We start from the raw sequence: 14,008 nt of genomic DNA, 5'->3' as shown, positions 1-14,008 counted from the left end.
AGCAAAAGAAACAGTCAACAAAACCAAAAGACAACCAACAGAATGGGAGAAGATATTTGCAAATGACATGTCAGATAAAGGGCTAGTATCCAAAATCTATAAAAAACTTATCAAACTCAACATCCAAAGAACAAAGAATCCAATCAAGAAATGGGCAGAAGACATGAACAGACATTTTTCCAAAGAAGACATCCAAATGGCCAACAGACACATGAAAAAGTGCTCAACATCGCTCGGCATCAGGGAAATCCAAATCAAAACCTCAATGAGATACCACCTCACACCAGTCAGAATGGCTAAAATTAACAAGTCAGGAAACGACAGATGTTGGAGGGGATGCGGAGAAAGGGGAATCCTCCTACACTGTTGGTGGGAATGCAAGCTGGTGTAGCCACTCTGGAAAAGAGTATGGAGGTTCCTCAAAAAGTTGAAAATAGAGCTACCATACGATCCAGCAATTGCACTACTGGGTATTTACCCCAAAGATACAAATGTAGGGATCCGAAGGGGTACGTGCACCCCGATGTTTATAGCAGCAATGTCCACAATAGCCAAACTGTGGAAAGAGCCAAGATGTCCATCAGCAGATGAATGGATAAAGAAGATGTGGTATATATATACAATGGAATATTATGCAGCCATCAAAAGGAATGAGATCTTGCCATTTGCAATGACGTGGATGGAACTGGAGGGTATTATGCTGAGCGAAATAAGTCAAACAGAGAAAGACATGTATCATATGATCTCACTGATATGAGGAATTCTTAATCTCAGGAAACAAACTGAGGGTTGCTAGAGTGGGGGGTGGGGAGGGAGGGATGGGGTGACTGGGTGATAGACACTGGGGAGGGTATGTCCTCTGGTAAGCGCTGTGAATTGTGCAAGACTGTTGAATCTCAGATCTGTACCTCTGAAACAAATAATGCAAAATATGTTAAGAAAAAAAAAAAAAGAAGAAGATAGCAGGAGGGGAAGAATGAAGGGGGAGAAATCGGAGGGGGAGATGAACCATGAGAGACAATGGACTCTGAAAAACAAACTGAGGGTTCTAGAGGGGAGGGGGGTGAGAGGATGGGTTAGCCTGGTGATGGGCATTAAAGAGGGCACATACTGAATGGAGCACTGGGTGTTATACACAAACAATGTATCATAGAACACTACATCTAAAACGAATGATGTAATGTATGGTGATTAACATAACAATAAAAAAAATAAAAAAAAAAATACGAACAAAGCAAGGGCGCCTGGGTGGCTCAGTCGGTTAAACGTTTGACTCTTGATTTCAGCTCGGGTCATGATCTCAAGGTCATGGGATCAAGCCCCACGTGTAGCCCCAAGTCCAGCTCTGCGCTCAGCAGGGAGTCTGCTTGAGATTCTCTCTCTCCTTCTTCCTCTGCCCTCCACCCACATCCCCCCCACCCCCGGCACTCACACACTTGCTCTTTCTCTCTCTCTAAGATAAATAAGTAAATCTTTAAAAATATATATACAAACAAAGCAAAATTAATACAGTGTCTACAGATAATGCAGACCAATAGAAAAGCCTTTCTGGGACAGTACAATGAGAAGGGTGGCAACAGGCAAGATAGAGCTGACTGTTTTAAAAGGTGGGGCTGAACAAAACTGTCACCTCCCTCGCAGTTGACTTAAGAAAACCTCAAGAACACCAAACCAGGCTCAGTGCTCCAGAAGTCATTCGGAAGTGTTTGAGCAGAACCCAAAGGGCCTCTTCAATGCTGTGTGGCAGCAGGAATCGACCTCACTTTCCTCCTCTGCTCCCTTGTTTTCCAGGTCTTGTTTCAAGTTTTTTGAACACCATCTATTATCCTTTTAGTAACTCCGCAAGGCAGGCATTATTTTTCCAAAGACTTTTCTGATATGGCTCAGGGATATTACTCCCTTCGTCCTTTTAATTCCAGAACAGGGTCTCTTCCTCCTACACTCCATATTTGTTAAAGTTCTTTAGAGCTATCATTAAATATTCATAAAAACAATTTTTCTCAGAGGCTGATTTTCCTTAGTTAGGGACATCAAAACTAGTCTTTTAAAAGTCAAGGATAGTTTATGCTTCTGAGGCTGTAATAGAAGATTCCAAACTGGTATTTTCTGGTAAAGTCTGGATTTGCCTCACAAATTTTCCTAGTAACAAAAGCCATGTTGCAAACATGATAATGTCACTGTAGCCTCATTCAGAATATTACTCACTCTTTCTGTTGTTTTGCTACTTCAGCACTTGGGAAAGTTTGAATTTCCCAGTAGCGTGACCACAATACTATTTTTGTATCTTCAGCGTCCACTTATTTTCAATTTAGTGAGAACGGTTTATGGTTGAGCTAAATTTTGAAAGCATGCTGAAAAAAAGCTGGATTTCTTTAACAAAATATTTAAGAATGAAAAATTTGGTATATAAAGGAAATGTGTACTCAAGAAGAAAGCATAAATAAAATACATTATTTCTCCTGAAATTCAATACTTGGATTAATATTCAAGTTTCAGTCTATCTGAATACCAATATCATTTTAACCTCTCAAAGCACATACTTGTGAATAACATAATATTTTTGGCTGTGGAAAAGACTATAAAATTATTTGATAATCACTAGTTACAAATTTACTTCATAACTGACTGCAGATTCACATATAAAGTCATCAAAGAAATTTGGATTCAAGAAATGGGGGAGGGGGAGCTCAAACTATAGCTCTAATCTTCTAGATAGATGTAACAAGATTAGGCTAGGCACGCTAGCAGAGTGTCACTTGCCTGCATAAAACATTTCCATGCAATCAAAAAGTATAAATAAAAACAGGAACCAAAGAGAAATGCACTAAATCTTATTACCCTTTCATCAATTTTCTATAAAAAGCTCTCTTTCAAAAGAGGAAAATACCAATGAGGAGGGGATGGGGGGAGATGGGGAAACCTGCCCTTTTGGCTGCTGGTAGCTGGTAGCCCCAGGGTCCACATTCCCTTCAGCAAGCTTTTTATGATCAGAGACACCTGAGTTGCGCCCCTTCCCAGGCTGATCCGGGCTGACTGTCCCCTTCCTTCACTGTCAAACTTCTCTCAGGTGTGGTCTGAATCAGCCTCTCCCACGTCTTCCCTACCCCTTTCCTCCCTAACCCTGTATGTCTCATTTTCATCATCTCTCTCCAAATTTCCAGGGACCTTGTTCTTGCCAAATTTGAGGACTAATCTCCCACTGATGCTCAGTCCTTCCATTAGAAACCCCTTTCCCTTCCTTGGCTTCAGAAACTTTAACTGTGCTTTAATTATCTGCATCTAATGATCCTTCTCATTCCACATGGCACAGTGTTTTAAACACACAGGTTTTAGAGCCAGACTGCCTCGAGTTTGAATCTTTCTTCCGGCTGCCACATTCTACTAGTGAAGGTTAAGACAGGTAATGGAACTTCGTCCCATTTTTCCATCTGTAAAATAGGAAAGATGGCAGGTCCCGGCTCATCTGGTTGTTGTAACAATAAGGCAATACATGTAAATCACTGAGTTCAGTACCACAAATGACATTAGCTATGTGCATTCTATAATCACAGGTTCACTACACAGCCTGTCTCAAAGAACCTATTTCACAGTGTCAAGACCTCCATGTTTATGTAGGTAACATCTAAACCACTGGCTTACATGTGCTATGGAAACTTTAAACCCCTAAGGCTGCAAACTATTAAATCTTTCTGCGTTTTCTATTTGAGGCAAATGAAACCACCAGTTTCACAGGCACCTGAGAATCACTGACCTCCTTTGGTGATAGAGTAAATCTCATTAATTCCTGATTTATGTGGCAGTATGCAGAGTGGTTAAAGGCAAGGACTGGAGCCTGACTGCTCATGCTCAGTAACTGCTTCTGTCGCTTACAACCATGTGACCTCGGGCAAGGAACTTACATTCTTTGTGCCCTGACTGCCTCATCCATAAAACAGGGGTGATATCAGTACCTATACGATACTTAGTATTGTATTAGCATTTATTATATTAGCATTTATTAAATAAAATGTGCAATGTGGTCTTTTTATTGGTTTAAAGACAGAAGTGAAATTCCAAAGCTTTCATAAAGCAAAACAGGTGGTTTTTTTTATTAGTTCTTATTTCTTCCTTTGGATTCTCATTACCCCTACCATTGTCCAAGCTCACAACCCATCCTAACCAGATAAGGGTTAGGATGCCCTAACCCAGCTTCTCCAAACTCATCTCCCTAAATTCCAGCCTCTCATCTACTTTAATCTATTTTTCATTTAATCCCTAATTGCTAGATCAATCCTTAAAAACACCCCTTTCATACTGCACCTTTTTGGACTGACTTCATCGGTTCTCAGGCAAAATGAAACTGCCTAATCTGTGGTCGCCAGATCTATTTCTTTATGCACAGGGGCAGGCCTCACAGAAATGGAATTCCCCAGGTCCATCATAACCTCCATGCCTTGATTTTTGCTGTTTTCCCTTCCCAGAATGTGTCACATTCTAAGGCCTCACATCTTACACATCCTTCAACAACCAGGTCAATTCCATTTGCTCCGTGGAGACTTTCCAGCCGAGTCCCCCCCACCCCAAGTCCACAGCTTATGGAGTACTATAGAGTATACAAGAGAAGAAGAGATCTACGTACATACTTGGTTCTTACAATGAGGTTACTGTTTTACACTGTTATTTACATACTTCCTGTGTGCATATCTTGCCTGGAATTGCCCATTGCACAACTCAAAACTGTGCATATGGTAGATGAGTTCAAAGTGGTTGAGTTTATGGATAAATGATGATCCTCACCTGGGATAAGCAGGGTTTGTTGAGATTTTTGTTTTAATTTCACTACTGGACAACTTAATGGGCACCAGTCATGAATGTGACATTATATTTGCATTAAGACTCAAAGAGATTAATCAATTCTACTTAAGTGTATATTCATATCTGTGTGAATGCTTTTCATTCATGTTCACCAAATTAATCCCTACATGAAGAAAAGGCACAACCAAATACAGAATTTTTTTGTATGAAAAATAAAAATAGAAGCCTTACATACTTAATACCATTTAAGTGGGGGCACTTACAAGCTCTTTAGAGGAAAGAAGGAATTGGGGAGGGGCTGGCTACACTTTCTTTCTAGTGGTTTATTTTATGTCCAAAAACAACATTGAGAAGCTCTGCCAAGTATGAAATGCTATGAGAAAGACCAAAATAAAAGCCTAGGCTGTACTCTGAGTCGTCCATTAGTTTACTTGTCTAAGTACCTTTCCTTTTCCTAGTAACCCAGGGTTGGGGGACAGGAGGGAGGATAAAACAAGAAAAAAAAACAGCAGCAGAAGTCTTTCCTTCAAGAAAAAAAGACAAATGTCTGTAAGTAGTTTCAAAGGCAGTGACACTTTAAATGAAAGTAAAAATTTAATTAATGGCATTTCTTAATTTTTCATAGTAAGGAAAACAGGTTGACAGTGTGGGTTTAGTAATAACAACAGCAACAGCAGAATTGGCAGCAACAGCAACAACCAGATGTCCTTAGGTCATAACATGGTTAACCTGACCTCCTAACAAGCCCCGTCCAGAAACCCGCCCCAGACTTACTGGTTCAGTGTCCGAATTTTACTAAGATGCCAACACGAAGTGTAAGAAACACTTTTCTAACCTACTTATGTTTGCACTAACAAATAATCATAAATGTTCTACTGAATAATGACCCTTTGTGTTTCTCAAGTACCCAACTGCCAAAGCAAGATCCAATTTTGATCCTTGTACTTAAATTGTTAAACACTTTCCTTTTGTAATGAAAGCAGAAATAACATAGGATACCCTGGTTACCAAGTGATGAACCCAAACTTCCAACCAATGTTCTGATTAGTTGACACTTGACAATTTCTGTCACACTCTGCTTCAACTGATAAAAATATACTTGTGAGATACATGTTTTCAGACTCTACACACACGATGGCTTTCCTGAGCTGGCGGTCTCAACAAAATAGTGCCAAGCTGCAGGGAGAGAACCCGGGCCCTGTGGTAGCCAGAAGGAGCCTGTCTTTGATATGTTACACATGGCTTCTGGCTTCATTCACATGTAGTCAATGATTCTCAGAGTCCCAAAATGCTAGAGATTCAAAGCTAAAATGACACAGGCTGTAGATTAAATCAGAATCTGCTGGCAGGAATATCTGAGCGGCATTCTACCTGGGAAACAAAACGACACTGCAAAATGACGCCCCAAATGTTACAGAATGGGAATATCAGGCAAACAACGAGAGCCCAACCTCAGCTAACTACCAGAGAACAATCCTCTGCATTTTAAGGCAATTCCTTTGCCCTTTATTGAGGAGAAGGCCTGTGTAGTTAAAACCCCTGCATATCCAATGGCCACCAAAAACTTTAAGTATTTGAAATTCTCAGACATTTAGTGTCATCTGAATTCAGATAATGTATAGACTGGCTGGTAAATTTAATCATTTATATATATTTTTTTTTCTAGACAAATTTATTCTTCAGTTTCAAAATATGTGCTTAAGCCATATAAACAAAAAACAGAGGGAAAAAGCCCCAAATATTTCCCTCTGTTAAGTTTACCAACCAGAGTAAATGTAGTTCTATCTTATCATCATGTTTTCTATGAGAAAATTTCTGTTCTTTTTTTAGATTTGGAGAATTGCTTTTCCTGACAGAACCCCCAGAACTAAGAACCCTGAACTGCAAACTTGTCCTTTGTCCTAGTTGTTTACCAGCCTTATCAGGGCACACATGGGTTGGCAATGCGATTCTAAGATAAAAATTCCAAAGATATAATTAGATGTTTTTCCGAGAAACATCACCCAATACCATGAAAATTTGTTTGCTGCTTTTCACTACATACTTGAAGTGAATGGTCTCACAGTTTCTTGCTATTTAGTAATTTTCTTCTAGGTAAGTGAGAAATATTAACTTGGCACTGAAGAAAAATGCATACTTTTTAAAATAAACAATACTGAAAATACAGATCTTATCTCAAAAACTTCTACCTGCGACATTTCAATGAACACATATTTCAGTATAAATAACACACTTATTAAAAGTTATTCACAGCAAAAATACAATGATGAAAACAATCTTATGCCCCTGAATTTAACTGTAAGTGATAAAGCACAGAAAGATATATTCTAAGCTAGTGATGTACAAGCTTTCTTATAGCACCCTACATGTTTATTTAGTGTAATTCCAAACAAAATGGAAAAAAAAAATAAGCTACAAATGTACATTTACTATGTTGCAGAAGAATACTCTCTAGCCCAAAGAAGTGCTATCTATAAAAACATTTCTCAAGTTTTTCTACTGAACTCCATTTTTGCTTGAGACTGAAAAACCATTTTAAAAAAAATCTTCTACTGCCACCTGCGGGTAATTTATAGTCAATGATTCTCAAAGATGCTAGAATGACAAACTACAGATTAAAGCAGAATCTTTTGACTTTTAAAACAGCAATAGTCTTTGGATTCTTGTTTACCTTCCTCCCATTTATAGATTATATATAATACATTTTATAATAAATTATGAATATATAAGTATACATTTTTACATATGTTTCTAGTAGAGAAGTAGAGCCAGAATCACATTTTCTTGACTCCTGACTGCCTTGCTCATTGATTGACCCCCTGTACTCTGAAAGGAAGCCACAGATTATCACATTTCCATTCTTCCCTTTCCCACAAACGCCATTCAACCTAGTTAAGGTAAGCAATAAATATTTAAAACTGAATGCTTTTGGCTGACCTGTATTTGCAACTCAAACACTCCAGGCCAGCTAGAGAAGTTTCATTCTTGGAGCCAAAGAAGGACAAGCCAGAAGTCTATTTCTGAAGACTTCTCAAGAGGAAACTCAGACTCTAAGGATGTCAACATAACGTTGATGGAGGATTTTAAATGAGAGATCCGAGGTTGGAACTGGAATACCCCCACTGGCAAGATTCCGTAACTGGAGATATAAACATAATTTTAAAATTCAGAAAGGGCAGGCCCAAGTTCCTGTAGTCAGCTTCATTTCTTTTTTTGGAGAGTCTGAGAATTTTAAAAAAGCTTTTGCTAAAAGATTTTCAGGGAAACAACTATTCTCTTTCATTTAGAGGGTATTTTAAAAAATCAAAGTAGATAGGTAAACCATTTTGAGGAAACTACTTTCTCTATCAACAATATACCAATTCTTCCTACCAAAATAAACTCTGGAAATTATTTTTTTAGTGATTTCATGTCACAAGCCACACATTATAGAATACTTCATGCCACATGGCTTCATCTATTCTAAAAATAAACTGAAAAACATGGATTTGACTAACCTTCTTCTCTAAAATTAATGGTAAGTACAATGTGAATCAGAAGGCAATGTCCCAACATATAAATCCTGGGTCCTTCTTTCACATCCCTAGACATGAGCAAATTTGTCTGCTAGGACACTGAAGAGTTGTCTGTAATTCTACAGTGCTATAATTAAGACTTGTACAAATTCTGCTGCCAAAAAATCAGCAGAGTGGGTGGTGAATGCAGCCAAGTAAACTCTAATTATGGAAGGCGGGTTTTCTAAGATCTTACATACAAGAAGCAAAGACAAGATCAGACAGCTAAGATAGGTTACCAAGGCAATATAAATAGCTTTGTCAAATTCAATGCAAGCCCCCTTTCGGTAACAGCTGTTACCTCCCATAGCTCATAGGTACTTTAAAAAACGCAACCTGGAATCCTCTGCTTGGAATATGGCACTTGATTGTTCCCCCCAAAATAAAGTTATGAAATTTACACGTTGCCGTTTTCACTCCTGGGACAAAAAAATTCAGCAGGAGTCCAGTATCTCAGAGAATTTTCCATTTTATATTTCAGCTCCTCCACTAGTATTATTTTAAAAACTTCTGTTCAGAGTTCAATGAAATGCTTTTAGCATTCTGAAAGACGTATGCAAATCCTAAGTGTACAGCACAATAAATTTACATAAAGTGAACATATGCATATAACCAGCAGCACCCAATCAAGAAATAGTATTTTTTGTACTCCAGAAGGGTCCCAACTACCTAGAAAAGGGGAAATTTTACTTTATAAAATAAATACAAAGTTCTCTCAATAATAATATTGTATAATGTATTCTTGCTGTCTGGATCTGTAATTACAGCCTTTAAGTAGAAGTGATTATGCTTTTTCCCCTTTGCTTATATAAACATCTGTACCCACCTTTCCCCTAATCAACAAACTGCATGAAATTCTCATTCAAGTCCTAGCTAAGACATCACCTCCTCTATGAAAACCTCCTGGACCTTCACAGAAAAATAAATTAAGTCATCATCTACATTCACAGAATGTTTTGCAAATAGTCTGTGTTCACAATCATTACACACACACACACACACACATATATACTGTCCATGTACCTCATAGACAGAAAAGGCATCCAATTTCATCTTTTGATCTGTCGTCTGTTTTTAAACTGTGCTTTAAACTTCATGCTAATGAATGACTACATGTTTCTCATGTTATTATCTTATGCAATTGACACCCGAGTAATTTTTCAGAAAAGAATGTTCTACCAAACCGTATTCTTAAATATTAAACAAAACAAAATACAGGTGACTCTTGAACAACATGGGTTTGAACTGTGCAGATCCACTTACATGTGGATTTTTTTCGGTAAGTACAGAAGAATACTGTAAATGTCTTTTCCTTATGATTTTTAAAATATTTTCTTTTCTCTAGCTTGCTTTAACATAAGAATGTGGCATTTAATATATATAACATACAAAATATATGATAATCAACTGTTTATATGACCTGTAAGACTCAACAGTAGACTATTAGTAGTTAAGTTTTGGGGGAGTCAAAAGTTACATGCAGATTTTTGACTGTATGGGGAGTCAGTGCCCCAACTCCCGTGGTTCAAGGGTCAACTGCATATTATCCAGATATTTTAAATATATGTCATCTTAATGCCCTCCATATAAAAGGATTTGTAACAGAGCATATTTTATTCAAACAGATTAAAAACTATGCTAATTTTAATACATATACATTTTAGTCATATATTTAGCACACATAAGTTGAGAATATAATGCTTCATGATAAGAAGCAGCTATTTTCTTGTAAGGGATGATATTACGGTACTTCTCTGGAGAAAAATATTCACAAAACACACTTTTGGCCTGAAACTCTCATTTCCTCTTACCGTGCTCCTTCTCCATCCTCTGCTACAAAACTAAACAAGCTTACTTCAACTAAGTTGAAATTAAACTCTACTTATACATTCTGTTCAAGGATCATAGAAGAAATATGAACGTCTCATGAAAGGTAGAAATTCCCGAGTTCTCCTACCTGTGTACCTAAGCTGGCTGCCATCATGTGAGTCAGAAGTTTAGCTGCAAACATGGAGCACCTGGCACAGAAGATATGGGAAAGAACAGCCAGGCAAAGACCTGTAGGAACAAAAAAGTCCACGTGTGGTTTTACAATCCATGAACAAATAGTTGCACAGCAAAAATCTTCGGAAGGCCTGTAGTCGGCCTAGGCCGCATAGCATAGTATCTCCGGCCACAATGATATTGCAATTTTAATCTACTCTATTTTACATGACATAAAATCTGCACACTTACCAACTAAGGCCAAAGGACAACTTTAATTTTCAAATAGCCACATGTTCACTTCCTTAGTCAAAAGACTGCACAAATATAGCAGATATATAATTTCATTAAGCTTCTGGTTTTCTTTGTTTCCATTGGACAAGTTTCACCATTTGAGAAAAGGATCAAATTCTAATCTAATTTCCTAAGAATAGGTGGCTTGGCTATATACAGATATCTAGGGAGGTGAAGAAGATTTTTTAGGCATAAAACTGTGAATGGTACGACCAAAACTCAGGCTCAATAATTACCCCTTTTTATCTAGTAGGAATAGTTATGTAATTACAACAGTGGTAATTATGAATTTTAAGAGTTACCTTACACTACTGGGTGCCAAAACCAGGAACAAAATGTGTTTTTCCTCCTGAGATTACTTTTAACCTAAACATCCACATTTTTAAGTGGAGTAAAGAAAACTATTCTTATTTTCTTTAAGAAAGAATTCACCTCTTCATACTACTTCAAGGCAATGATTAGAAACTCAACACTAACACACAAATCTTTTATCTTGCAATTCATATAAATTTCTTTTAATACCATGTTTTAAGTACAGAGCGTATACACATATTTTTTTTTAAGATTTATTTATTTGAGAGAGACAGCACGAGAGGGAGAGAGAATCTCAAGCAGACTCTGCACTGAGGGCAGAGCCCGATGCAGGGATTGAACCCACCACCCTGAGATCATGACCTGAGCTGAAACCAAGAGTGGGCCGCTTAACTGACTATGCCACCCAGGGGCCCCGAGTATATACATATTTTCCAAGTATTTCCTGTTCTAAAATTTAAATGTGCTGCAAATGGTAATCCATTTGCCTTTTCACGTAAGCCTTTAATCCCTCTCGTCCTTAATAGCCTTATTTTGTCTAAGAATTATCAAAACATAACAACTGGCATGTATATGCTGCTTTGCTATGTACTTTGCACGTATTACCTCATTTATCAATGCCTCCTTGACAAACAGGAGACACTGCATTTATTCAACATTTGCTCTCTCATTAGCTTCTCTGAAGCTATGGACCTAACTGCCTATTGGCATAAGTGGATTGGGCATCTGCAAAGTGCCCACATGGGGTCTATCACTAATATTCCTTACGCAATGCCTCTCATAACTCCTTTTGGGAAAGTCTTTCCATATGTTTAGATTTTAATAAATCAGACAAAGTTCCACACAGGAAGTGAATCTGCATTAGTCAAGGCTTTTAGCCTAGGAATTTGGCCAAGAAATCTAAAGTAATCCATTTTTAGGATGGCTGCTCTAGGGTGATCTGGGACAGGTGTGCAGGTTTTGGGGCTGCCTCCCAAATCCACCCACACAGGTACACAGTATATCCAGAAACTGCAGAGTCATGCCTGACTTTGCACCTTCACTTAGGTAGTCTATAGACTACTGAAGCTGATGCTCTGAACTCACCAAGGTACACTTTGAATTTCCTGTGATGATCAAAGCTAGTTTAAACTCAAGGTTTGGCGGGGCCGGGGGGCGGGGGTATGTGTGTAATATACGGATTCAAAAGCAAGGCCTTGCAAATTTTTGTCAATATAGGCCACATGATCACAAATATGTGCTTAACTCTACATTTATTGTGGTAGATGGTAACAATGTGAGGCAAGGGGATTAGTGCTGGACAAAGGAGAAATATAAATGACTCAACCGTTTTTTTTTCTAGTTCACAAGAAGAGCTTATTCAAAGCCTTTTCCCTTAACTTGCTAATTCTCCATTATACTCATGTTTCATGAGATAAATTTAGTACAGTTAAACTTGACCAGCTCAATAATATTTAATTAAGTATCTAAGCTTCAATTAAAATGCTAGCATGACACCTGGTGGTGGTCCTGGATTCAAAGCCAGTGGTGGGAAAATGGGCTAGATTCTATTAGCCTATAACTATAATGCATGATAGTGATCTGGATGCATTTTTTATTTAGGGGAGAAGGTGCTAAAAAACTCAAGCGGGCTGTTCCCTAGCCTCAGCTGGCCTTGGGAAAGATCCTGAATACCTTAGATTTAAGAAATAAATACTTCAGTTTCCAAGTTCTTAAAGCATTATATGCTCAGTACTTCCCTTTTATTTTCTTACCTGATAGAGAATAGCTGCATTTAGCATACATGATTTAAATCTACAAGTCCGTTTTTTTAAGTTGTAATAATTTTTTGATTTAAATTCCTTTAATATAAATATGTAAATCACAAGGTACAAAATGTTGTTAACTATAAATAGAACTTTTTAAAAAAAAATAAAGTATAACAATTCTAGGTATTACTTAAAGGTGTACTCTCAAGTTTTTAAAAAATTGACCCCTTGACAATTATGTAGAAACAACAAGCAGCTGGGTGCCTGGGTGGCTCAGTCTTAAGCGTCTGCCTTCGTCTAAGGTCATGATCCCAGGGTCCTGGGATCGAGTCCTGCATCTGGCTCCCTGCTCAGCGGGGAGCCTGCTTCTCCTTCTGCCTGCCCCTCCCCCTGCTTGTGCTCTCTCAAATAAATAAAAAAAACTTTTTTTAAGATTTTATTTATTTACTTGTCAGAAGAGAGACCGCAAGAGCAGGAACACAAGCAGGGGGAGAGGGAGAGGGAGAAGCAGACTCCCACTGAGCAGGGAGCCCGATGTGGGGCTTGATCCCAGCACCCTGGGATCATGACCTGAGCCAAAGGCAGACGCTTAACGACTGAGCCACCCAGGTACCCCTCAAATAAATAAAATCTTTGAAAAAAAGAAAAGAAAAGAAACAACAAGCAGCTAACTGAATAATTTTCCTTTCCTTTTAAAGTCGGTTCCACACCCAGCGTGGAGCCCAATGTGGGGCCCAAACTCATGACCCTGAGATCAAGACCTGAGCCAAGATCAAGAGTCAGACACTAACCCAACTGAGCCACCCAGGTGCCCCTTTATTTTTTTTCCTAGCACAGTGTAGGTTACATACTCAGAAAAGAAAATTAATAAGTTCACTAACACAAATGATTTTTCTATATCATTAGAAAGTGAGGGGGAAGATAAACTACGCTTAACAAAACAACATTGGCAATCTTTGATTTAGATAAGAAAAACTCTAAAGAACTGCTAGATTCTTTTGCTATCATCAAACTGGACCAAAGATCTTATCTATCCACACAATATTTAAATGTCTGTATGTGTATAAACATATGTAATGTTTGTATATGAATATGCATACCCAGCAAAATTATCTATCGATATCCCTTAAGAATAGGATATACTGGGGGGAGGGGGAAAGATGACGGAGGAGTAGGGGACCCTATTTCAACTGGTCCCCGGAATTGAGCTAGATATCTACCAGACCGCTCTGAGCACCCACGAAACCAGCCTGAGATGTAAGAAGATCTGGATCTCTACAAACAGAATATCGCAGGTGGTTGGTTTTGAGGTACGAAGCGGGG

The 14,008-nt window shown here is 38.2% G+C and overlaps 1 protein-coding gene across 1 annotated transcript in view; it reads right to left on the bottom strand.

The window, feature by feature from the left end:
• Window positions 1–14,008, bottom strand: part of ADGRV1 (adhesion G protein-coupled receptor V1) — a 556,689-nt gene that overhangs the window by 258,594 nt on the left and 284,087 nt on the right. Inside the window, exon 83 of the mRNA XM_035014847.1 lies at window positions 10,306–10,406. Coding sequence (XP_034870738.1) covers window positions 10,306–10,406 — 101 coding nt within the window. The remainder of the gene's footprint in view (window positions 1–10,305; window positions 10,407–14,008) is intronic.

This window comes from Mirounga leonina, unplaced genomic scaffold, assembly GCF_011800145.1.
Source record: "Mirounga leonina isolate KUSES-001 unplaced genomic scaffold, KU_Mleo_1.0 Mir_168, whole genome shotgun sequence".
In the NCBI taxonomy this organism is placed as follows: Eukaryota; Metazoa; Chordata; class Mammalia; order Carnivora; family Phocidae; genus Mirounga; species Mirounga leonina.
The sequence above is the reverse complement of the archived record's forward strand: the minus strand, read 5'-3'. Positions and strand labels throughout refer to the sequence as shown.